A 26,201-nucleotide genomic window follows, 5' to 3' on the forward strand; every position below is an offset into this window, starting at 1 on the left:
ACTCAGCCGGTGCGAGATCTGATGCTCTGAGCACAAGAGGCAGAAGCACAGCTTGTCGCTTCAACAGCCGCAACACCAAATGCAGGGAAGCTCCTCTACAACTCCTTGCAGCAGCTGTGCAGGATGCTCTTGGGCTGCCTTACTGTGTGTTGCCTCAAACCCATCCATCACCATTTCCAGCCAGAAACACTACATTAGTAGAGCTGTGCAATGTTGACAGTGACAGGTGTTTTGTGGGTAACAAGCACAAGCACCAGATGACCGTAGGAATGCACAGCTTTGACGCAGATTGCCCAGATGGGGGGGATCAAAGGCACCTGCTGGTCACGTGTCCTGCTGGAGCCCTGCACTGCTCACTCCTGGAGGCAGAAAGGGTGTGTTTGTGCAAGATGGTAAACCTTCTGCTGCCATCACCCACTCCAAGCTGCTTAGTGTATTTTAAGTATTATCACATGTGACGATAAAAATGCATTTGGGCTGTTTAAAATACCAGAGTATGAAATGAGGAACAACCACTGACCTAATATGCCAAGTAAGAGAGGCAAAGGGTTTTGCTTCGCCCCAGCTGCTCCCTCTGTAGGAAGGTCTGCAAGCGCCCTCAAGTGGACACACAGCATGCAGGGAAGCAGTAAGAACTCAATCACATTTTATTATACACTCACAAACACTTTAAAAGCTTAATAGTTTCCTTCCATAGATACAGTGATGCCACAGTATCGAAACGGAAATATTACCAACCTTCTTCACAGGGCTGTTGAGACAGAACACTTTGCAATTTAACAGTATTACTGAAGTAATACATACAAAACTGATTTACAGTAGCTGACTGCTCAAGCCTGCTTCTCAAGGGGAACGGCACTTCCACCAAATGTGGGGGAAAGCTGTGGGAGGGATAAGGCACAACCCTTTTCATCTTTGTTCCTAACAACTCCTGCAAGGCAATTCCTAAAACTCTAAGAGGTCAAAGGGAGTTCATTCAGTCCAGCATCCTGTTCTCACAGTGACCAACCAGATGCCCACAGGAAGCGCCAAAGCAGGACCTGCATTCAATAGCACCCTTCCCACTTGTGATTCTAGCAACTGGTATTCAGAGCAATAGTGCGTCTGACAGTAGAGGTGAAACATAACCATCATGGCTAGGAGACACGGATTGTCTAATTCTCTTTTAAAGCTATCCAATTTGGTGGCCGTTACTACATCTTATGGCAATGAATTCCATAGCTTAACTATGTGCTGTGTGAAGTACTTTCTTTTTCCATCCTGAATCTTCCAACATTCAGCTTTGTTGGATGGTCCCAAGTTCCCCCAGACCCCTTACTTGCCTTTTTTCCAAACTAAAATGCCCCAAATATTGTAACTGTTCCTCATAGGGCAGCTGTTACATCCCCTTGATCATTATGGTTGCCTTTTTCTGAACCTTTTCCATTTATGCATATGGTGCAACTGCACCATAGATTTTTATAACAGCATTGCTATATTGACCTTCTTCCATCTCCTTCTATCTTAGACATTCTTTCCCATCTGTTGAATTTGATAGCACTGTGGTCACTGTTCCAAATCAGTTCACCAACACTTATATTTTACACTCGTTTCTGAGTGCCACTTAAATGATGCACATTACTTCTCCTCTGTTTGGTGCCATGACCAACTGTCATTAGAGTATGTAGAAATGTTGCCTCTTTGTTGTGGCTAAATACAAATTCATCCAGGCTACGTGCAGCTATTCCTGGAAAAAGGGACACCTGGTTGATCTTCTGGAGAAACTACCCCACAGACCCTCACCCAGGCTATGCTTCTTGCAGCTGTTCCACTCTGGACAGCTACAGGCACAACAGGAAAAGGGACATTTTGCACTCCAAGCGTGCAACATCAAGTTTAATTTACAAAGAGACGCCTACCAGAAATGGTGGCATGTGGCTCAATAAGGAACGATCCCCAGCTACTGGTTCACATACTCTTCATTTCAAATCTGAGGGCCAGCACCAGCCCAGGATCCGGAATTGTGCATCTTCTGACTGCGGGGCTGGGGAGCTCCATCCGAAAACAAAAAGCAGCCCTTTTTAAGGTCTGGGCCTCTTCACATGGTGGTGAGCTGTCCCGGGAAAGCTGGCCTCTCTTGGGAAGATGAGCAAGTTCCATGTCCTCACACAGCTTCCAGAAAGAAGGAGACCTTCAGCAACACTTCTGAGAGACAGATCAGAAGAGGACTCTTTGTGAGGAACAGGTCATGGGTAAAACTTCAAAGCAGGGATACTGCAGGTGCAAAGCACTGTTGTTTTCTATAGGCCAATATTGGTTCAGTTGTGCACCTGTTCACAGATGATGGGCCTGTTGGTGGCTATTTGCCAGTGACTAAGACTCTCCCATCAAAATCTTACCTCTGCCATGAAACCTTGCCCTGCATCAGCACTAGCGCACTGCCTTATGTTGCAGGAATGGTGTAAGGATCACAACAAGGCAGTACGTGAAGGTGCACTGAACACTCTCCCAGTATTAACATTTAAGATACCCAAACATGAAGCCTCCATATTCATGGTACTATACCTCTATCCAGCTACTAGAAGCTGAGGGTTTGTCTCTGCTACTGACCCCACCTCATCGCCAAAGACATGTTCCACATTGGTGTCATTACCTTCTGCTGTGTTTTGGAGGCCCTGCTGTAGCACCTGCTCCCAGGCCTTTGGAAGAGCTTGCATCTCCATCAGATTCGTGTAGCTGACCTGAAGGAGGAGAAACTTGAGCCCCAAGTATCTTTTCAGGTGTTAAGGACAGATAAGCAGCCAGCTCAAAGTGGAATGACAGAGACTCATTTCCACTCACCCTGTTCCATGAAAATGGGGAAAGCCCAAAGGGCCTCAGTCAAAGGAGGTGGCACAATAACTTCAAGCTACACAAATCAGAGGGGCAAATGAGAGCAGCCCAGCACAGGATTATTTGGTAAATTTACATCTTGCCAGATGCTCTCAACAGGAGCTTTTCAGGGGCGATGAGAAGAGCTGAACTCCATGGAAGGAAAGGAGAGTGTTTCTGGGGGCAGAGGGCTTGAAACCTGCCTCCTCCACACTTGCACAGCTTGAAAAGTTGTGGGAGAATGGCCTTGGGGCTGGGGCCCTGCAACTCTCACAAGTGACAACTGAATCAACAGTGAGGCATTTTATCCAGAGCTGGAGGCAACAAGGATTCTGGTGTGCTAATGTTGTTTTCTTTTACTGGCTTGTGTTTCAGTGTTTATTGCTAAACTAAACTGTTAGCTATCTTGGGGGCCTTTTCCAAGACAGACATAAAGGCTGCATAGATAAGTATTTTAATAAAGGTCTGTTTCTGGAGAACAGGAGGACCTTGCAGATGCATAACTCTTTCAAAGGATACACACGGTGGTAAAATTCTTCAACATCCAGAAGCCACTCCAGCATGTCTGCCAATGAGGGGCACGATGCAGAGCGCTGGAAGGTTGTCTCCAGGCTTAGGCCATCTCTTGGCTGCTCACAGAGCCGGAAAACGCTGTCCACACGGACCCCAACAGTATCCCTCACTTTCTGGAGCTCCATTCTACACAAAACAAAGACCACTCATGTCACGCTCTGGGGTGGTTTCCATAGAGATCCATCACCCAGAGAAACTACTGGTTCATTTTAAGTGTGCTAATACTGGCTTTCATCATACATTGTTACATTCTCTCTTATTTGCACTTCCGCCATATTGTCTGAAGGGCCTTGCACAAGTTTAAGACGGGGTGAGAATCTGGCTTGCACATCTCTGCTGCCCAAGCTCAGGTTGGAGGTGAGAAATTTTTGGCTGATTCTCTAAAACAGGCATAGGCAAACTTGGCCCTGCAGATGTTTTGGGACTACAACTCCCATCATCCCTAGCTAACAGGACCAGTGCTCAAGGATGATGGGAATTGTAGTCTCAAAAACATCTGGAAGGCCGAGTTTGCCTATGCCTGCTCTAAAAGCTGTGTAGACAATTTAAGCAAAAGACAAACGTTGCTAATTTGAACAAAGGTCTTACCTAAATTCAACCTGTTGCAATGGGAACGGTGAGCTGAGCTTGGGCAGCTCACTAGGAACTGCCACAAAGCTCACTGGGTAGAGCCAAGGGAAGCCAGACTGAGCTACCCCATGTGGGCTGCTGTTATGAAAATAAGTAAAAGCATGAAACTCCTTTTTTTAACTGGGAAAGTGCTACATAAATAACTGACTGGAACCAGACAAAGTCAGCTGAACTTACTTGATTTCAATGGGAATTAAGTTCAATTAACTTAAGATCTGGCTCCAACCCAAATAAATTTAGATGTACTTTTAAGATGCCACAGTTTTAAGTTATAGAGTAATAATAATCTTCTTTCTTGTAGTTTGGATCCATTGCTACGTGTCCGCTTCTCTGGAGCAGCAGAAAACAACCTTTCTCCCTCCTCTATGTAAAAGGATGTCACATAGAGGAGGGAGAAAGGTTGTTTTCTGCTGCTCCAGAGAAGCGGACACGTAGCAATGGATCCAAACTACAAGAAAGAAGATTCCACCTAAACATTAGGAAGAACTTCCTGACAGTAAGAGCTGTTCGACAGTGGAATTTGCTGCCAAGGAGTGTGGTGGAGTCTCCTACTTTGGAGGTCTTTAAGCAGAGGCTTGACAACCATATGTCAGGAGTGCTCTGATGGTGTTTCCTGCTTGGCAGGGGGTTGGACTCGATGGCCCTTGTGGTCTCTTCCAACTCTATGATTCTATGATTCTATGATTCTATGATTCTATGATTCTATGAATATAGAATTGTTCATGCCTGCAAAAAACTGCCTCCTACCAAATAATTTTGACGTGAACTTTTTTCACACTGTGAATGACCCAGAGAGCTGCAATTCCCCCTCCCTTCTGCCCTACCCACAATGCAAAGCAGATGCCCTTACAGGTGGTCCTGCTGCAGCACCTCCAGCAAAGCCTCCACGGCACATTGCTGCTTGTGCCTCAGCCTCTCTGGCAGATCTGGGAAGTCTCGCAGGGGGGTGTTGGCAAAGGAGACCTTCTGGGAGGCCTGCATCTGCTCAGCCAGGTTGGCCAAGGAACTGAGAAGAGGTGTGCAGGCAGCTAGCACTCTCTTCCAAGCCTCGTGTTGCTCCTGGAGAGCACGGAAACACTCCTGCAGGGCACCGTGAATGGTGTGCAGGGAGCTGGAGTCCCCGGAAGCCATCCTGGAAACAAAACACAGAAGTCAGGTCAAGAAGCAGCCCAGGTAACAAGACTCCGGCAACACCAGGCTTGGCTCAACCTGCCCTTCCCCTCACTTGGCTTGTCACACATCTGCATCAAAAACAAAGCAGACATTTCCTTTTGCAGAGCATCAAACATGTTTGCAGGACTCAAAACAAGTTAGTTAAGTCATAGCAGTAGGCTGAATCAAAACTGATTCAAAACCATACACATACAAACACACACACTACTGTGTATCATTTTTTAAAAAGAATACCTGGTTTAAAATGAAATCCTAGTTTAATACCAGGAGGGTGCCAACTATGTCCCTCATCCCACAGAGTTTAGGTAAAGCTTTGAGGAGAACAAACCCATCTTCCCTGCCTTTTTCTAAAAGGGCTGAAGGTTGCTAGCTGGGATTTCCTCATGCTATTAACCAAGTTAACAAGCGGATTCTGATTTTTCATTTTTTTTAATTTCCTTCTCAAGTCCTATAGCTGACTGGATTTCCTAGGTGAACTTCTCAGCCACAGTCTACCATGCCAGTCATTTACAGTGCTTTTTAATACTGTTTTCTGAAGCAATGCTAGCACAGCCTAACTGCTACAAGCAGATAATGCTCCATCACCAAGCTATCCTCATCGGTACTTTTCAGGGCCAGCTCTGGATTTCATGGCCTCCATGGAAAGTCTCACATTGCCATCTGCCCATCCCAACATACTCTTGATTTTAGTGTTTACTCTTAGCAGGGAGAGGGATGGTGAGGATATAGGAAGGATGATGGTAACCTTGTTGTCATGGCCAGAACATATGAACTTTGGGCAGCAGACCCACTCTGCAGGGGTTGCAGAGCAATTCTATGGTCTGCCCCCCAGAGATTAATGGAACCTAGTAGATTCCTGAATGCTCGGCAGGCTGGGACGGTGTGGGTTTCCAGTGGATGGAGTTGGTGATACAGTCAAAGCCTGGGTCTCACCATGGGGTGGTGCAGTGAGATGGGATATTGACACGATTGCTCCCAGGAGTCCCCTCTGATGTCACAGAGTCTGCTCTGCACCTTGTTTACTGAGCTGCAGCGGCTGGTAGATGACCAGAGTGCACGTGGCAGGAAACTTGTACTAAAGCTGACCGAGTGCTTGGTAGTTTACATAATTCTGCCTACCAAGAAGTGCTGAAGGCAGGAAAGAATGACAACTTTGCCACCTCCACTGAAGAGACATCCAGCAGTCACTTTAGGTGTCAGGACGCTGATCATACCAGAAGTGTTGGGTGGGCCTCTAGAGCATTCAGTGTTTGCATGACACTCTAAGAATAAAGTTGATCAGCTTGGTAGCCTTGGATGCTGCAAGTGTGCCCAATGCAGCACACTCCCAAATTTAAGCAATTGATTTCCCTTTATGCTATCCAGCAGAAACAGCAGGACCTTTTCCAGAGTGGCTGCCAAGGCTTGAAACACTCTGCCCCAGAAGCTCCACACGCAGAAGGTCCTCCTTCTTCCACAGGCTGGCAAAACCCCCTCTGATCCCCATTAGGCATTTCGGTGAGCAGCAGAGATGTCAGGCACCGCCCAGAAAGTGTCCAGAGAACTGCATCCTTAATGTTGCTCTGGTTTTATTTATTTTGAATCCCTGGTGCAAGTTCATGAGGCGCTGCTTTTCTATTTTAACCTGTTTGTTCTCCTTTCTCCACCAAGTCGGCAGCAAACTGCCACGTGTTTTCTCCTGCACCCTAAACTGCCTTGAGGGTCTAGTTTTCTCTGCGATCAAGTGGTGTATTAAACTTTTTTTTAAAAAAAATATTTCATATAATTTATAATTTTCAAGACTTCTGGGCATGTTATTCCTCACCAGTACCTGCCTAGAAATTCTTACGAGGCTGATAGGAGGATTTAAATACCGAAAATATTCGGCATTTTGTAGGTGAAGCTGACATGGCTCCCTCCGCCCCAAGATGGCACAGGAAGCGCTTTGCCTTCCTTGGACGGAGGTGGTGGTGGTGAACAGGGACAATACAGCTTTCCTGACCCTGCTTCTCTCCGGCACAAAAGCCTATTGCTGCCAGGCAAGGACCTACCTCAGCCCTTCCTCGCCAGCGCTACGCGAGTGCCGCTCGGGCCTTGGACTCCGCTGGGTGGGGAGTGGGGTTTGCTGGGAAATGTAGTCCCTTCTCTCTTTCAATCTGCGCTTGTGCGCTTTGCCTCCTCCCGCCGAGTTTCCATTGGTCCAACTCACTCTCCCGCGCCTCTGATTGGCTGGTTGCTCCGAAGCTGATGGGAAGGTGCTGGGCTGAACGGGCTTTTCGCGCGGCGCTTTCTTTCTCGGTTGCCATGGCGACACGGCAGCCGCGAGGTGAATATTGCCTGGCGACGCAGACCACACTTCCTTGGAGCATGTGTAGAGCGCTCCTTTCCTCCCTCTTTCAAGGCCAGGTTTGTAAATTGCTCGAAGTGAATAAATGGATCCAGCAGCAGCAGCAGCATCCCAGGCTATGATTCCTGCTTCTGCAATGGGGTCCCCAAAGCAGGCGGCCCAGACTTTGAGATCCGCCCACAGCACCTCCACCCGTTGCCAGGATTCAAAATCTACCTATTGGGCCGCATTCAACCCACTACAAAGCCCAGGCCCTGGGCCAGGTTTTTCTGGGCCACTCCTGACACACAGATGCTACAGAGAAACAGATCTGGGCATCACTAGGGCAGTGTTTCCCAACCGGTGTTCCGCGGCACACTACTGTGCCGTGAGACATTGGCTGGTGTGCCGTGGGAGGGAGGCGGGCGAGTCGGGCGGTGAGAGGCGGCGGCGGCGAGGATCCGCGTCGAGCCGGGGGCGGCTCCGCGGTGGTGGTGCCGAGCGGCGGGGCAGCGCGTGCAAAAGGGAGGAGCGCGAGACAGCGGAGGAGGAGGAGGCCGGCATGTCCGGGCAGCAGCAGCAACAACAGCAGCAGCAACTCCCGGCGACGGCTCCTCAAGCCCCGCCGCCGCCCCCTCCTCCGCCCGCTATCGCCGCCACCACCACAACAGCCGCCGCCGCCTCAGTTGCCGCCGTCCCTCAGTCCCTCGCTCTGCTGCCTCCTCCCACCCCCAAAGCTTGGAGGTTCCCCAGCAAGGGGGAGGGAAAAAACTTTCACTTTCGTGCGTCCCTCCCGGCATGACGCTGCGTGCTGATGTCACGGGGCGGGGCTTTAATGGTGGTGTGCCGCGAGATTTTTTTTCAGTAAACAGGTGTGCCGTTGCCCAAAAAAGTTTGGGAAACACTGCACTAGGGAACTCCTGCCCTTCGTTGTGAACATTCTCCATGTTTCTCGAGACTGATGCAACAACAGAGCATTAGCGGCATCTTTATACTGGACCATCCACATGCCATTCTATGGTATTCTGTGTTTTGCAGTGCGTCCCCAAATGTTGCCACATTATTGACCTCAGAACTGGGACTCTTGCACTATCACCCAACAAAAGTGGAGCATTCATAGTATAAAAAGTAGTAGGATTTCAGCAAGAGATTACAGGACCCGCACTGACTGGGAACGAAGCAGTGCATTCAGGATTCTGTATAGCTGTCAGATACCATCATGAGCATGCCTTTGCTCACATCCTCCTAATATCACAGATCTGCATTCTTGTCAGTAAAGCCAAAGTTACCCTCCTACCTCCCTTCGTTCCACAGGGTGGGGAAGGATGAAATCTCATAGATTCAGAGTTCACATCTTTCTACCCAGATGGATTGTCTCAGGCACATCTAGAATTAGCCTGATCCCCCTACCTTGCAGTCTTGATAACAGTTAGTCTTTGGGAGTCCAAAGAGCTGAATCTGTTGTTCTAGATGTTGGTTCGTGGTGCAAATATAGCTGTGAACCAACTGGCCCACCTAGTTCAGTCTTGTCTACACTACATGGCAGCAGTTTTGACGAGCTCTGTCAGGAAACATTAAGGATTGAGTCTAGAACCTTCTGTATGAAGAGAAGCCAAAAGCCTTCCTTTGGCTCCAGAGTTCGCCTCCCTCTCCATTTCCATAATACTTGCATGTTGATAGCAGAAACAGCAAGAACCTGGAAGCCTAATTCCTGCTGCAAAATAAACAAGCATGTGGGTGAGCAAACTGAGGAGGTGTGACTGTATCTAGACAACAGGAATATGATAATGTTATTAATGGAGGAAAATGCATCCAGCTAAACCCAATCTAGACTGTTTCCTTGCCATTCCAATGTATAAGCAATGCATGCACTTTGCCATATGTCTTTTTGTGGCTCCGGAATTCATGATGGGAACTGAAACACTTCATCTTCCAAACATAATGAGAAAGATAAGGAGCTGTGGCCGACACTGAGCACCAAACAGCCACCTTTGGTAAGATAATGACTTCAATTGTTGCCTCTCTGCAGAGCACCATGATGGATGTGTACATTGGCTGCAGAGCTATTTCGGATATGGCACAAAGTGAGCATTTATCATTGCAAGCAACTGTTGGGGCGGAGCAAGCAGCCTCCTGGAGCTTGTGCCATTAGCACACTCCCAAGCAGCTGTTTCTTGTGAAGTGCTCAGAGCTTCTTCCCTCTGACCTGTTGAGGGGCCTTTGGAAAAGCTAACAAACACAGTTCATGAGAGAATTTAGTTCTGATCTTGTGCCAGGAGGCTGTTTTCCAATGTGAACCGGGCTTCATTGCAAAGAACAGGCTGCTGTCAGTCTAATTAAAGCTAGTCCAGAGCTGGCACTTTCTAGCCAAAATATAAGACACCCAAGGTGGGTTAACATTCAGATCATTTAGTATTCAAGGAAGCAAAGGATATGATAGCAGAAACTTTCCATGAATTATTTTTATCGAGAAAAATACCACAAAGTAGCAATTAACAGTAAGCCAGGGAAGGCTTCCCAGGGAGAGAGAAAGAGGACTTGAGAGTGAGTCCATGGCAGAGTTGCCCAGGATGACTTCACTGTAGCATAAATATTACCAGCTTAAAACTCAGCAGGCTTGTTCTTTTTCTCAATTTGAATCTAAGCTGATTGCATCAAAACACAGTATTTTCTAAGATACAGGATAGCTATGGATTGTGACTAAAGTGTGTACCCCACTTCCCAAACCAACAGTGGGAATGCACTGGATGCAGAGTAAGCAGGAGTGTGTACACAGCCTTAGAAAGGTAAGGAGAGAGGTTCAATGAGAAAGAAGGGAGAATTACTCCTTCTCTCATACATCCTTCCACTCTGTGTCAGGCGCAGCAGAGGAGGTGGTGATTCAAGAGAGCGCAAGGATGGACACCACCTGGGAGTTCAAGAATTCTAGGGGGAGAAAAGATGGGAGAAACTGGGGGCGGGAGTTGAAGCCCAGGGGGGAACTGGCGGAGAGACAGAACTGTTTTTAGGGCATGGGCAGACTCAGGGATTCTAGCATGCGAGGGCATATTAGACTTGGAGGGTGGGGGAGGCTTATTGCACAAAGGGAGGTGTCCTGAGAAAGCAATTTTGAGATATGCCCCCAAGGAGAGGCCTCTGTTTAATAAAAGAAAAAAAGGGTTTAGGCTACAGTGGGGGTTTTACAGGACTTGTTGCATATCACCCTTCTCAGCATTCCCAGTGACCAATCGGTGGGTGAAGATTTGATTAGAACTGGAGGAAGTTGTGCATTTGTGATCTCGGGAGGTCCCAAACAAGCTGACTAGAAGATGGGAGTCACTCCTCTCTCCATGGCAATAGAGAGTTTCCTACGGAAACTTGCAACTTGAGTTGCTCTGTGTAGTTAGATCCTTCCTAGCTCACCTTTACAGGTAAAAAATAAACTATGGAGACAAGGTGCTTGCTAGGGAAGACATAAAATGGTGAAGGATTCTTGCTCTTGGGAAACACCGCCATGCATGTGTCTTTCAGCTAATTCAAGCATACTGTATTTTATTTTATTTTATTATTGCATTTATATCCCACATGTCTTCCAAGGAGCTCAAGGTGGTGTGCAGAGTTCTCCCTCCCATATTATCCTCACAACAGCCCTGTGAGGTAGGTTAGGTTGAGAGACAGTGACTGGCCCAAGGTCACCCAAACTCCCCATCTGGTGAGGTGAACAGGAATCAAGTGATTCAATTTCTTGCTCTAAAATATATTATTCTCTAGATCGAACAAAAAGATTCAAGTTGCACAGTCTCAGAGAGATGGTGCCTCATAAAGGGAAGGTAGTCGTTCCACAGAAGATCTGGACCAACTGGCTGGCAAGGCAAGTGAGAAGCACCCACTTGTCTTTCAAGTCCAGCAGGCACTAATATTTTCAGTAGCCAAGAGTGGAGCCAATGATTAGGGCATGTACTTGGTTGGTTTGCCCAAAAGAGCAGGTCTTCTCCTTCCAAACGTTCATCAGCTCTTCCTGTATTCTTCCAGAACAAGGGACAGCTGTGAGTTTCTGCATTGCTCAGAGTTCTCACCTGCAGCTTCCCTTCAGTCTGAAGCCTCTATAGCTTGTGTGTATTGGGCTGAAGAGGTGGGCATCCTGACGGAAGGAGGCCTCTTCTCCAAAGCACCGCTGGCATGGAAGGACATGGATCTCCACAATCCCCACCACAAAGAAATGTCAGCTGCAGCCCACGTGAGGTGGCGTGGTGCCATTCAGAGCAGCATGTCCACTGTCTGTGGTCCAGAGCTGGGAACACTGATGGGTGGAGCAAGAGAGCCCTCCCCTTTGGACTCCTTTACCTTTCAAATCTGTCTGTCTCCAGTGATTATGGAGTTGTAAAAAACAACAACCATGTACACTGATAAGCATACAGTAAACTGCTGTGGACCCAAACAAAGGAGGATTGCAGAGGCCCACTTAAGTTAGTCTGTCTAAAAGCAAAAGTCTATTTGGCAAATGCCACACTGAGACAAAGAGCAGTGGGCAGTGAAGGGAAAAATCCACCAGTATGGGAGAAGGAAGAAGAGCCTGGCTCACCCAGGTGTCCCTGCCATGGCCTTCAAAATTGCATCAGGATACCTGCCTGGGTGCCCAGTGTGGTCTCTGAAGACTAGCCAGGGGGTTCCATCATGGCTCACACCACCACCTGCTGGACAGCACACACAGATGCTTCTTATCCTGCTACCCACAACGTATATTGTCTCCAACTCATGAACTGGGAAAGAACCCAATGTCCAGCAAGGAAAGGTCCCTGATCTAGGACAGCCTAGAGGCCTGCCTCTGCTTCCACCTCCCATCAGCTCTGTTCATTTGGTCCAGAGTTTAGGGAGACTCCCCCATCACCCAATGCAAGCTCCCAAGCCAATAAAGTGTTAGGAGCTGTTATGGTCCAGGCCTCCAAGAGCGCAAGTAGGTATGCTAACCTGCAGCTTTGCTGTTGACTGAGATCAGGAACGAGGGAGGGACTCCTGAATTCTGCTTGTCCTGCAGAGACCAGCTAAGTCAGCTGAAGCTTGTGATACTTTCTCTGCATCCTACGAAGGCTGTTCTGCTTTGAGGAGTCAGGAACAATGGGAGTCTGAGAGAGAGCTGTCTGTGGCTAATGACTTGTGGAAGTGATGCCATCAGAATTGACTGCTGCAAGCATTTGGCACTCAAGAGCTGAGCGGGCTGGAGCTCAACAGCATGTGAGGCAGGATTCCAGTGCCCACTGAGATGGGATTTCCAGGGCAGGAGCCATCATCCTTCCACCCTTTAACCGATTTTCTTTCTGGCTGTGCACAGATAAGACGCCATATTGGACAAGGTTGGCATCAACACAGTAGCATCAAAGTAGCCCATAGTCTTGCAGTAAACCTGTTCCCAGTTGTGCATCTTCCTGCTCTTGCCCATGTAGCCTTCATTCCGGGTAGAGGTGGAGTGTGCAGTCTTCTCATCTGCCCAAGAAATGATGGAAGGAGGCTGGGAAAGGAGGCTCACTGGAGAAACAGTCACTCTACTGCCCATTGAGGAAATTTCAATAATTGGCAGCTTCTCAGAAGATGCATTGCTCTGAGTTCAGACTCTCAGGGGGCTTAAGGGTCACCAGCAGACCCTCTTTCTCAGTCTCCTCTCCAAGGTGCCATTGGGGTAGATGGGGAAGAAAGAGACCAGCTCTTCAGCTGCTGCAGAGAAGTCGCTCTGGGCCTCCCATGGAAGGGGGCATTTGGTTCCCACCACCTTCGTGCATCTCCGGGACATAGCTGCCAACATCATCTGCTCTCAGGTAAAGTCTCAGAGACGTGGCCTCACCAGGGCCAGCGAGCAGCTCAGGTTGGTTCTGCAGACACACACCGCTGCCCTGCTTTCACACCTGCACTCCGTGGCCATGCATCTGGATCACTTGAGCCCGGAGCGCTTGGATCCCACTTAGGAGGGTCTTTTGGTGTGCCACAGAGGTGATCCCCAAGCTCAGAACATCTCTGGAATAAAAAAAAAGTGAGAAGCCCACTCCATACCAGAATCAGTCTGATCACAGCAGCTCACCTGGTCCCATCAAGTGACTAAGACTGGGAAATGGGGCAGTCAGATAGAGGCTGATGGATGGTGAGGAGTGCCTCAGCAGTACCAGAACCAGCAAGTGGGAACTGGGTGCAAAGCACAGCAGAACACCCCTGAGGAGAGTTCTGAGAGGCCATAAGCCAAGTCAGTTGTTCAGGAGGCCCAGGAAGTGTGCGTCAGACTCCCAGCTGCCACCACTCAAAAGAGAAAGCCGCCCAAGGAGCAGCAGCAGCGTTCTCAGGTTAGCCTGAAGCCACCCCCAAAGCCAGGTTGCCGCCCTGCTCTCTGGACCCTTCTTACAAGGGGCGATAGTTGGGTGTAGCCAAACCTATGTGTGGCTGGCTGGCAGCATCCTTCTAGAGGTGGGGAGGTTCACTTACTGTACTGTCATCCTGGCCACTGAATCCAGGTAGCAATAGCCAGCAGCCACAAAGCTGTCCTTATACCTGCTCATCTCAATGGCTTCCAGCCACTCCCCAACAGAGCTGAAGTACGGGAAGGAAGAAAAAGGGCAGTCGGAGGGAGGGAGGGAGCAGCTGGCAGTCCTGGAAAGAAAGAGAGAGGAGCTATGTGGGGACACCACAGGAAGGAAGGTCTCATGCTCCAGCACCTCCCACCTCCCCCTAAGTGCAGATGTGTGTAAATACAGCCTCTGTCACTGCTGTTTTCTACATGGGCTTCAAGGTGGGAGGGTCAGGGATAATGCGGTCACCTGGCATAGGTGAAGATGCTGTTTCTCGAGAGCTCTGGGGCCTGAAGCATGTTGCCAAGTGTGCTATGGACTTGGGAGAATTTTGGTCTCTCAGTACAGTCCTTCTGCCAGCAATCTAGCATCAGCTGGTGCAGAGCCGGTGGGCAGTTTGCAGGAGCAGGAAGCCGGAAGCCATCTTCAATGGCTGTTATCACCTGGAAGCAATTGTTGGAGATGGAAGCCACACCCAGCAGGAGTGTGGTAGGATGCTCTCGCTTGCAACCTTTACCAAAAGCACAACCACACCCACCACATTCCCTCCCACTGCCAAGCACAGCAGAGTGGTGGAGAGGCAGAGGCCCAGGGAGTCTTGGCCTGCCCATTTTTTGCTCCTCGTCCACACCACCACCTCCAGCACACTGGGGAGCCACTTACGTCCTGGTTCGACATGTCCCAGTAAGGCCTCTCTCCATAGGACATCACCTCCCACATGACAATGCCAAAGCTCCACATGTCACTGGCTGAACTGAAACGGTGGTATTGGGATGCTTCGGGGGCCAACCACAGCACCAAGCTTTTCCCACCCTGGGCGTGCATAAAGAAAAGGCATTGAAGAAAGATCAGAAAATAAGTAACAATAGAAACAAAATTAATTGCAAAAGGGACAAATGTAAGGTTCTACACTTAGGCAGGAATAACCAGATACACAAATATAAGCTGGGAGACACCTGACTTGCTAGCAGTAAAGTACATGTGAAAAGGATCTGGGTCTTAGTAAGCCACAACCTTAACATGAGTCACATGAATCAACTGTGTGATGATGCAGCAAAAAAAGCTAATGCAATCCTAGGCTGCATCGACAGATTTATAGTGTCCAGATCAAGGGACGTTTTAGTACTACTCTATTTTGTTTTAGTTGGACCCCACCTGGAGTTCTGTGTCCAGTTCTGGGCATCATAATTTAAGAAGTATATTGACAAGCTGAAGAATGTGCAGAGAAAGGTGACCAAGAAGATCAAGTTTCTGGAAACCAAGCCCTACGAGGGACAGTTCAAGAGTTGGGTGTGTTTAGCCTGGAGAAGAGAAGACTGAGAAGTGTTATGATAACTAGTTATCTTCAAATATCTAAAGGATGGTTTCAAGGAAGATGGAGCAGGCTTGTTTTCTGCTGCTCCAGACGGGAGGGCCTGAACCAAGAGATTCAAATGAGAAGAAAGGTGATTCCAACTAAACATTAGGAAGAACCTTCTGATGATAAGAGCTGTTTGACAGTGGAACAGACTATCTTGGAAGGTTTTGAACTCTCCTTCTCTGGAGGTTTTTAAGCAGAGGTTGGATGGCCACCTGTCAGGGATTCTTTAGCTCTGTTTCCTGCTTTGCGGAGGGTTGAGCTAGATGACCCTTGGAATCCCTTCCAACTCTACAATTCTGTTGTTCTACAGAAAACACCACACACACACATCTGCCTCGTTATGATTATTATGTATTAAATCTGTATACTGTCCTTCATCCAAAGATCACAGGGTTGTTCACAACATAAAAATACAAAATGAGAAACGAAGTTCAGGTCTTTCCTGCTGACAGATCCCCATTCCATTCTCTCTCTTCCCCACCTGCTACCGGAAGGCTGGCCTTTATACTGCACATGCAGCACAGCTGGATTGCTCAGGGGAAACTCTGTCCCAAATTCATTTAAAATGAGCTAGTTAACGCTCAAAGCAAGGTGTGTGTGTGTGTGTGTGTGTGTGTGTGTGTGTAGGGAAAGGAAGGGAAGTCCTGAAATATTCAGGCAATAGTTAAGTTCTCCTGCTAGATGGTTTACAATTAATATTTCATGAGGCAGCTTGTCACTTGCCCAGCACAACCCATTTAATGTCTTTCATCAAGGAATATCACAGCAGCAGCAGGAAGAGAAAGAACAAGGAAGCCAGGAGGGCTTCCCCATTCAAAGCACAGGAAGCACCAAGGGGTGATTCCAATGCCCCTTGCAGTGCTCCCCTTATGCCTCTGCACATACAGCATACTGTATATCCGCTGCCTGCCTTCTCTTCTGCTTTCATCAAAATGCTCCAAAAATGCTCATCCTGGTGGCATCTGGAAGGTGTCATTCAAAGGCTTTGGTGTGTATTTTGATACTTAAAATGTTCACAGAATCATAAAGTTGGAAGGAACCCCAAAGGTCATACAGTCCAACTCCCTGCAATGCAGGAATCACAGCTGAAGCTTCCCTGACAGGTGGAAAACCACCACCATTGGCAGTGGAACAGACTACTTCAGAAGGCGGTCTTCCAAGACTCTCCCTTCCTTGCAGGTTTTTAAACAGATATTGGATTGCCATCTGTCAGAGATTCTTCAGCTGTGCTTCCTGCATTGCAAGGAGTTGGACTAAATGATCCTTAGTGTCCCTTCCAAGGATCTATTATTCTTCCTGCCCCCTCCCAAATACATACCAGTGTGCTGAAAACCGTCTCCATCTTCTCCTCCTGGCCTACCCTGAAGCCAGATATTTTGCAGACCAGCTCCCCATTCACTAGGACGTTATGTGCTGCCAGTTTCTTGTGGACGTAGCCCATCTCGGTCAGGTATTTCATCCCGGAGGCAATCCCCTGCAGCATGCCAATCAGCTGGGAAGCCATGAGCTGCCCCTCATGCCGCTATGGGTGGGAGGAGAAAGATCCGTGAGGCTGGCTGCGTGCGCATCAGCAGAGGACTCTGCCAGGCAAGTGGCTGGCATATAGCTCATCCCACTATCGGGGAATGGTCTCACTCACCCGCAGAAAGGAGTCCAGCACCCCATTCTCCATGTACTCCATCACAGTCATCATCGGGTTCCCTACACAGAGAAACAAGAATCTAGTCTCTGTGTCTGACTGTCTGAAAACCAGCTAGATGAGACAGAGGGCTCTATCTGTGACATTAGGTCAGAAAGATGTTAATCATGCACCGGTAGCAACATCACACGCATGTTCACACAGAGGCAGTGTTGTAGTGCTGTACTTCCTGCACTAGTAACAAATTGCAGTAGATTACCTTTGAAGCGCCCTTGTGGGAGGAAGCAATTGCTTGGTCCCAGTAAGGCAGTTCCATGGAGCGATGCCACGCAAGGAGCAATTGCCCACCTGCTTATGCTGTTGCCCTAAAACTCTCCTCTCTCTGGATTAGCCTGATGAATGAAGACCAGCTGCTCAATGAACCCTTTGCAGTGAGATTGGCTTCCCAGCTTATTAAATTAGCTACAGAATCCCTAAGCATCTTAATGTTGTGGGCTGGAACTGACACATAAATGAACCTTTGGCCTCCAGAGTGTGTAGTCCCAGCATTTCTGGATAATCGTCTTTCTAAACCACATTAACCACCACAGACTCCACTGCAAGCAATTAAGAAAACCATCAGTATTCTCTCCCTGTCTTCACACAGGACAGTCACTTTCCTGAGATGGCTTTTAAATCACCCAGGCAATTAGGCAGAACTGCAGCTACACACACAAAAAAAAAAAAAAAACCCCAAGCCAGGCAGCGGCTGCTTTCATTTTTGCTGGCCACAAGTAAGTGCGTAATTATTCCAGTCCCTTAATGACTGTTAAGGAGAGGAAGGGCATTGGGGCATTTGCCTGCCTGATCACACTTTTCCCTGGTGTAAACTGTTCACAGAACCACCTGAACTGCCTCACAGTGTGAAGCCAGCATGCCCTTAAACACCAAACCTGGTGGCTCCTGCTGCTTTTCATGCATAGGACACCATGTTCCTAGAAGGAGCGCCATGTGCAGGAGGATCAGCAACCGCTGCCTCAATGCAAAGCCATCTTTCCTAAGAACATAAGTAGAGCCTGCTAGATCAGACCAATGGTCCATCTAGTAGGCCTCGATATTCCTTCAGTTTCATTGAATGTCCATGAGTTCTAGTGATATGGAAGAAAGAAAAATGTGTTCTTCGCTCCCCATGGGTGGGGGGCACAGGAGAAAAAAGACAGCAGGCTCTCTCACTTGTAGGGCTGCATTCCCTCCTAAGTCTTGGGGCTGCACACTAGCAATGGGCACAGCAATGAATGTGACCCTTATCCTTGTGCAGTAGGCGTGGGCGTAGTCTAGGGGTGGCAGGGAGGGGCAGCTGCTCCCCTTAATCAATTACATAGCTAAAAGGTTCTGCCCCCCAAAACAAAAGGCCTGCCCCCCCAAAAAAAATGCTGGCTACGCCCATGGCAGTAGGATACATTCTATCCACACAAAAGGCAAACTTTTTTTACGCAAACACACCACACCTCCATTTTAGCAAGGAAGACGCATCACCACAGCAAGGAGATTCCCAGTGCCCTCAAGCAGGAACAGTTAGGGGCACTTCCTGGAAAGAATCCTAAATCAGCCTGGGGTTCCAGAATACAAACGCAGAGGTGAAATCAAACTTGGGCATCTTCTCAACATACGCTTGGCAAGGCAGCAGAGGTCAGTGCCTTATACACAGTCTTGGACCTCCCTTGAAGGTGTGCAACACAGGCGCTTCAAGGGGCTATGCAAGGAATGACTGCCTGGCGTTCTGAAGGAAGCACCATCTTCTGGCGTGCAAATGGGCAGAATCCATAAATGCTTCTTACCTCTGGTAACAACTCCCTCCAAGCGGACAATGTTGGAGTGGTCAAACTGGCCCATGATGCTGGCCTCAGTGAGGAAGGTGTGGACCTGCTTTTCGGAGCAGCTGGCTTGCAGGGTCCGGATGGCCACAGGCAGTTCCCGCTTACTGGGGAGCTTCAGGCACCCCTGGCAGATGTCTCCAAATTCTCCTGCCCAGAAGAAGGACCCGGAGTTATAACCAAACTCCCTCTCTTGCGTAAGCAAGAAATCCACAGGCAACAGCACCCTCCCTCCAGACTCTGAAAGTGGAAAGGGAGCCACTGCCAAAATATGAGGCCCCTTCAGTCCCTCATGGCTTCCTACAGAGGGTTTTTTATTGGAAAAGGTCTAGCGGAGAGGAATGGCAGAGAAAGACAAAAGCTGGCATGTGCCAGTTGAGAAAGGGAGAAAAGGGGTGGGGGTGAGGGTGGGGTAACGCTGCAGCTCTGGGAGAAGACCCAATGCCATTGTTGTTGTTTCTCTTAAATTTCATCTAGTTTGTGCTATTGTGCTGTTTTGGATTATCTCTCGCCTTTTATGATTCAGGGCCCATAACTGTTCTAACACAGTGATTCCTGAACTTTTGGGGGCCACTGCCCCCTTGGTTCCATAAATTCATCCCCAGTAAAAAGTGTTATTCGGAGTAGCAGTTTGCATGACCCACTAAGGAAGATAATAAATAACACAATAAGATTGAAAACACTAACAATTAATTTCACATTTACTCAAAATCTAATTAACACTGTTTAATTAATTCAACAAACCTGATTAACTTGATCCAGTGATACCAGCTTTTCAAAGTCTAATTTAACTTGATTCAGTGATATGAGCTTTTCAAAGTCAAATTCACACTCCAGTGCTCCCCTGCTGCCACCTTGTCTCCTAGTTCTACCCCCTGCCCAAGGTAATCCTACTGCCCCTATTTGGGAATCATTGTTTTAATTCCTAAGCATATGCAATCAGTTCCTACAGTTTATCCTCAGGTTCCCTGGAGGCTTCCCCTGCTTGAACAGTTACCGTATTTTTTGCTCTATAAGACTCACTTTTTCCCTCCTAAAAAGTAAGGGGAAGTGTGTGTGCGTCTTATGGAGCGAATGCAGGCTGCGCAGCTATCCCAGAAGCCAGAACAGCAAGAGGGATCGCTGCTTTCACTGCACAGCAATCCCTCTTGCTGTTCTGGCTTCTGAGATTCAGAATATTTTTTTTCTTGTTTTCCTCCTCCAAAAACTAGGTACGTCTTGTGGTCTGGTGTGTCTTATAGACCGAAAAATACAGTACCTTGTTCAACCCACATTTTACCAGCTTCCTCGCAAGAATATTGTGAGGGACTTTGTCAAAAGCCTTACTGAAATCAAGATACACTGTGTCCACAGCACTCCCCTGATCCACCAAGCTTGTAACTCCATAAAAAAAGAAAAAAAAAGAAACGAGATTTGTCTGACCTGACTTATTTTTGAGAAACTCATGCTGGGTCTTACGCAATCACAACATCCTTTTTCTCAGTGCTCACAATTATCATTGTAGACAGTACTGAGCTAGAAGGACTGATGACCTAACTCAGTACAAGGTAGCTTCCTAGGTTCTTTAAGAAGAGAGGAGGGCATGCAACATATGGGGAAGACAGCAGCAGGGCTGTGGCCTCTCCAGGTCAAGGGGCTCCCACATAGGTGCACAGCTGCCTCCCCAGCACAATGAAGCATGGAAGGAAGGGACCGTCGGGCAGCTTGCCCCCCAGGCCCACTGAAAAGCAAAGGGCCTGGATCCACAACACTCACCTGTCCCAAGCAGCTTTTCCATTTTGATGCTGGAGCTATCGAGTTCCTTGGCAAAGAGAGAGACAGCCTGTAGGGGGTCTTCACAGGTCTTGGGGTCAACGTACATCCTCCGGGTTGGTATCTTGACTACAATGGGGCAGCAGAGATGGTGTTAAGGCCTTTTGCCAACATTGAGGTGCTGCAAATTTCCCCAACCTGGCAGAATCGAGCTAAGAAACAAATATTTTCCCCTGCTCCTGCCATCTGCCCCCTTCCTATGTCTTCTCCCTCGTGGAAATCTGCCTTCCATGTCCAGCCCTTTTTGTCACTCATCCAGAATAAAGCTACTTTTGAGGCTGGACCTCAAAGAAACCCACTAATGTGGCAGTTTAGACAAGAAGCCAGGATCTCTCTCCTTACTGGAGAGAAAAAGGAAAACCAGTCTCATTTAACATCTTTCTAGGGAGTTAATATATAGCAACAGTTCCTTCCTGGTTGGAACACAGACATCTCTGCACAGACCAGGTAGATATGTGTGTGAGCAATGCTGTAGTTTAACACTTACCGAAAGTATCCTGTAAGTGACTGTATTAAAACTTGCAAGTTCATGAAGGAAATCAGTTTATATTTGATGCCTTGGTGAACTTAAATATTTAACTTGCATTGGACACACTTTGAAGGAAGGTTTGGAACTGGTGAGAAAAGGTACCATTAGTCTCACCCACTGGCCTTGGTTGCCTTTGGCCTCGACCCTCCGAGGGGGTCTAAAATTCCTGAGCCCCACTGTTTGGTCTCTTGCTTTTCTATACAACCAAGAAATCAGATGCTTTTGCTACTCAACTGTTGATGGCCTCTGTTCAATCTGCCTTGGAGTCCTCTGCAGGACCAAGCTGTAGCTTAACATCAGACCATAAGAAGAGTGTGCTGGATCATGCCAATGGCCCCTATGGGAAACATGCAAGCAGGACCTGCACACAAGAGCCCTTTCTTCTCCTGTGGTTTCCAGAAATTGGCATTCAGAAGCATTTGCTGCCTTCAGCCATGGAGACAGAGCATAGCCACCATGATTAGTAGCCATCAATAGCTCTCTCCTCCATGAATCTGTCCAATCTTCTGTTAAAGGCATCCATTACTGCCTCCTGGGGGAGTTCTCTAGCTTAACTATATGCTGCATGAAGAAGTGCCTTATTTTATCTGCCCTGAGCTTTAGTATTGAATCCAGCATGCGTTTCTGGTGCCTTCCTTCTACCACTCCAGTGCCAGTGTTTGTGGAGCTCAGAGCAGTTGCTGAAGCCTAACCCAGAGCAGGATGTGCCCACTTGGGGACCTGCAGCCATCTGCGAGTACATGAAAACGAGACCCTCACGAGGGCCTCATAAGGCCCTGGAGGCTTCCTTGCAGGAGCAGTTCCTTGGGGCATCTGCCTGGGCAGAATGAAGAGGGGCCCCTGCAAATGCACACTTCAGAGTCAGTCTAGAGAGGAGAGGAGGGAAGCCCAGGATGGCAGTCATGTTTGGAGTCTAAAACGGCACCACTGTAGTTCATCTCTGAAGCTGGACTCCAGGAGAGCCTCTTGCCACCCCTACATCATTAGTATCAGGAAACCTCCTGCCCTTTCTCCTCCCTCTGCCTTCAACTCACAGTGGAAGTACAGCTCCTCTTCTCCATCCCGGTAGGCCTTGCTGTAGTCACACTGCCTGCAAGGGGGAGAAGCAAAAGCCACATTATACCTTCTCAGCCAGGACCTGCCTCAAAAGTGGCCTCAAGCAAAGCCCCAATATAAGCTGTGAAGAAAGGCGTCAAGTCCCAAAAAGAGCTGTGTCCTCAGCCCGACTCACTTGTCTTTTTTTAAGCTAGTATGATCATGCTCCAGCTGCCCTACTCAGAAACCTCTTAGCAGAGGAGTGGGAGGGAGTGGGCAACATGGGATGGTCATGTGCTCACCTCCTCCAGGTCAGGATGCCCAGGATCACAGAGACCAACACAATCAGCCCAGCAATCGCCACAATGACCACAAGGACTATGGGGCTCTGCTCATGGAAAGCGACAGCAGTGGCTGCAGGAAGAAGTTGGGGTGGAGAAATAGAAGGAAATGGGAGTTAGACCCACAGAAGCCAAGAGCAGCAGGGCCTGGCTCATCTTGAGCAACTGCCTGTTCAAGGGCCAAAGACAACCGCACTAGGACATTTGCTTTAATTGTGTGGTTGACTGGCAAGCAGCAAAGCTGGGATACTTTAACAATACAGTCGTACCTTGGTTCTCAAACTTAATCCGTTCCAAAAGTCCGTTCGACTTTCGAAAATGTTTGAAAACAAAGGCACGGCTTCCGATTGGCTGCAGGAGCTTCCTGCACTCAATTGGAAGCCACAGAAGCAGTGTTGGACGTTCAGGTTCCAAAAAATGTTCGCAAACTGGAACACTCACTTCCAGGATTGCAGCGTTCGGGAGCCAAAATGTTTGAGTTGCAAGGTGTTCAAGAACCAAGGTACGACCGTACAATTCTAGGCCTAGGGCCACAGTTCTGCTTTTCTGTCCCTCTCCACTTGTAATCCTGATGGAAATACCCCGTGCCCTAGTTAGCTTTATGGTGAAAAGTTCCCATTGCCAAAGAGGCCATTTTTGTCAGGATCACAGCTGGGGCTGGAGGTGATAAAACGCCCCTCCCTGCATGCTGCAGCCTTAACATAATTTTTTTAATCTCCCAATGCTACTGCTAGTCCTGCAACAGAAGCCATATCTAGCCTGGTCCTAAGTCCCAAGAGGATGGAGATGCAGAAACGGTGCTGAGCTTTCAGCTCCCACTCCTTGTTGCAAGCTGTGACTGTTGGAAGTGTTGGAATACATGGGAGAAATCAGAGAATAAGAGGAACCTCCAGACTTCCCAGACTGCCCTTTAACCTGTGCTGACCTTCCCCTGGGTGCTAGACTGATATCTCATACTTTCTTTCCTCATTGCCTTCTTCTTGCTTACCTTGGGAGAGGAGACATCTTTGTATGTCTCTCCTGCTGAGAACTTTCCTATTCTGCCAAGCCTATGCAGGCAGTTAAGAATACATCCTTTCATAATGGTTAGTTGATGTCTGCTTATAACTTTTTATAGTTTTTATTGTATGGTTTTGTTGCTGTGAACAGCTTTGATATATATTTTTATGGCACAAATATTTTTTATAAATAAAGATCAGGCATGTTCCCTGGAAACCAAGACCACTTTGCTGTAGTTGGTGGTTCAAGAAACAGAAGTTTCTTAGCAAGGGGCTTTTATGGCATTTAAAGGAGTGGGAAAGGAATCCAGTTGCCATCAAGGACTGACTTCTGGGCAAACTCACAGTGGGCAAAAGTCACTGGATACATCAAGAAATCCAAGTCAGAGCCTTTTAGGACTTTTGGATTTAATTCTCCTACCCGCTTCTTTTTGATCCAGGCAGACTTATTTCCCTCTACTTCTGGAAACTCTCTTTGGCATAAACTAGTTACGGTACTTATTGCTTCCTCTGCTATTTTCATTTAATTTCAAGAGTAAGTGACTTCATGAATGGGTCAAAGGGCAGTGCGAAAGCATTGTGGGCGAGCAGCCAGGAGCTTGTTTTCATCCTCCCACCCCCTGCCTCATGGTCTGTTAGGCAGCATTAACGAAATATTCTTTAGAAGAGAGGCATTAAAATGTATGGCTTACAAAGTGGTTTTCCTTCAACACTTTAAGACTTGGCTTTCTGGCTTCTGCAAATGGCTACGTTCTATGAGAAATTTTTTATTCAATTCAGTTTGTTCCAAAAGCATCTTGTGTGGCAAATGGATGCAATTTAAAGCCCCATTAAACACAGCCTGTAGAATTCCTACTGGGTGCATTACCCCAGTGCTTTCATTTCCAGCTAGGAAGAGTTATTAAGCTGAAACCTGGCCTTCTCGGCACCCCCCTCCCTGTTCACTGGGGGACTGAGGGGCTGCTAGGCCAGGTAAGAGCTGTAAAGGGTAAGCCAGTTGGAGTCACAGAGGGTGCAAGCCTCCCAAGTGGTTTTGTTGCAGCCTCTCCAGAGACACTTGCACACTCACTCTCCCCCAGCGTTTCCACCTCAATGCTGTGGCTGCAGTTCCCGTGGTCCTGGAAAGTGGAAGACGTCTTCTGGACTTGGAACACATAGAGTGTGCTGGGTTTCAGGTTGTCCACTGTCACGGCTGGGAAGGTGGTCTTCAGGGATGAGTAGCTCTGCTCTTTCTGACCCTGTGGGACACCAGAGTTTCAGATTAGGGGTGAGACGCTGCTCCCCAGATCTGAGAAGAGACTAGTTCATTCTTCTAGGATTGGTATATTGCTCCACTCTAGGTTGTTAAGAAGGGAGAAGGCACTTGGGACGGGCTTTGCTAGAAGCCAAATGTAAATCAAATCAGCAAGGAAAAGACACAGATGTCTGGCTTTGTTAAATTAAGGTCTAACACTCTCAGCCAAGAGGCTGTATGTGGAGACCCCATCCAAGGCAGGCCAAAAAATGAAAGGGCTCTGTGTTCTGCCCTCCTACAGCTGCATTTTATTCTCTATATAGTTGTGAGTTTGGGGGGGTCAGTCTGGATGATGCCCTGAGTCCCTTCCAGTTCTTGGAGTCCTGTATCAAATGAGGGTTAAAATCTAATAGAAGATTCTATAGCTGAACTGGTCAGAAAAGTCTCTTTGGCCACAAGTGTCCTCATCAACATCCTGAAAGAATCAGCTAGGTTGTGAGAGCTACAACTAAGTGATGGTGCCCTCCAGGCTAATGGGTGAGCCTTTTCTCCACCCGCCCACCCCAATCCAGCTGCTAGGTAGGGAAACAATAGCCAGAGGTTGTGTATGAGCTGAGCCGGAAGCAAGGTGGAATCTGGAGACACAGTGAAATATTTGCTCTGTGCTGGATCCAAAGCTATGACTAATGGAGAAGCAAGATCTGTTGGGGTGTTGATGCTGAAAGCCCCTCCATCTTATGCTCAGGTTGTATATATGTGTAAATAAAACCACATATCCTAAAGACATTGTCTCTGCCAACCTTCATTCCAATAAAATTGAACCTGGGTAAGAGCCTGGAACTCCCAGGGTCTCTCTCTGCTTGGAAATTGGGGTGGCGCACAGTGTATATTGCTGTGTCTTTTAATATGTACACAGCCTCAAGAATTTGGTGAAGAGCCGGTACAGAAATGCTGTAAATAAACAAGAAACAAACCAGGAACTAGCTTAAGTCAAGCAGAGATGGAGGTGCTGTCCCTCTCCACCCTGCTGGTGTGTGGATTCCATATTCTTTCTCACCATCCCTGAACTCTTATAAGCAGCAATGGTGGAAGTGCTGGGTGGTGGGGTGGGGGTGCGGGGAGAGACTATGCCCCAAAGAGCAGCTCCAGTGCAGAAAATGAGGGGATCTGCCTTTCAGAGTCGAAGACAACAGCACCCCTCCTGAAACAGTTACCTTTTCATAGAAGCTAATGTCATATTCTGTGTCATTGGCGCTCAGGGCGCTGGCCTCTTGCCAGGACAAGGAGATGCTCTTCTGCTCAATTCTCTCAGCGCGGATGTCAGTGACGAGCCTCTGGGCTA

The 26,201-nt window shown here is 48.1% G+C and overlaps 2 protein-coding genes across 4 annotated transcripts in view; both read right to left on the reverse strand.

The window, feature by feature from the left end:
- Nucleotides 1-628: 628 nt before the first annotated feature.
- Nucleotides 629-7,862, reverse strand: AIRIM (AFG2 interacting ribosome maturation factor). Its single transcript, XM_082233231.1, has 5 exons — nt 7,257-7,862; nt 4,904-5,185; nt 3,370-3,549; nt 2,633-2,751; nt 629-2,184 (listed from the first exon to the last, which is right to left on the reverse strand). Exons 2-5 carry the CDS (start codon nt 5,182-5,184, stop codon nt 2,144-2,146), a joined length of 621 nt encoding a protein of 206 aa, XP_082089357.1. The 5' UTR covers nt 5,185; nt 7,257-7,862; the 3' UTR covers nt 629-2,143.
- An 866-nt stretch (nt 7,863-8,728) lies between these two features.
- Nucleotides 8,729-26,201, reverse strand: part of EPHA10 (EPH receptor A10) — a 40,797-nt gene continuing 23,324 nt past the window's right edge. For all 3 annotated transcript variants that reach the window (XM_082233234.1, XM_082233232.1, XM_082233233.1), the window contains exons 6-17: nt 26,074-26,198; nt 24,695-24,863; nt 22,589-22,700; nt 22,286-22,341; nt 20,666-20,791; nt 18,875-19,060; nt 17,058-17,119; nt 16,737-16,940; nt 14,722-14,871; nt 14,308-14,501; nt 13,976-14,140; nt 8,729-13,516 (exon numbers count right to left, since the gene is read on the reverse strand). In XM_082233234.1, coding sequence (XP_082089360.1) covers nt 13,402-13,516; nt 13,976-14,140; nt 14,308-14,501; nt 14,722-14,871; nt 16,737-16,940; nt 17,058-17,119; nt 18,875-19,060; nt 20,666-20,791; nt 22,286-22,341; nt 22,589-22,700; nt 24,695-24,863; nt 26,074-26,198 — 1,664 coding nt within the window. In that variant the 3' untranslated portion in view covers nt 8,729-13,401. The remainder of the gene's footprint in view (nt 13,517-13,975; nt 14,141-14,307; nt 14,502-14,721; nt 14,872-16,736; nt 16,941-17,057; nt 17,120-18,874; nt 19,061-20,665; nt 20,792-22,285; nt 22,342-22,588; nt 22,701-24,694; nt 24,864-26,073; nt 26,199-26,201) is intronic.

Source organism: Podarcis vaucheri, assembly GCF_965113315.1.
Source record: "Podarcis vaucheri genome assembly, chromosome: 7".
NCBI lineage: Eukaryota > Metazoa > Chordata > Lepidosauria > Squamata > Lacertidae > Podarcis > Podarcis vaucheri.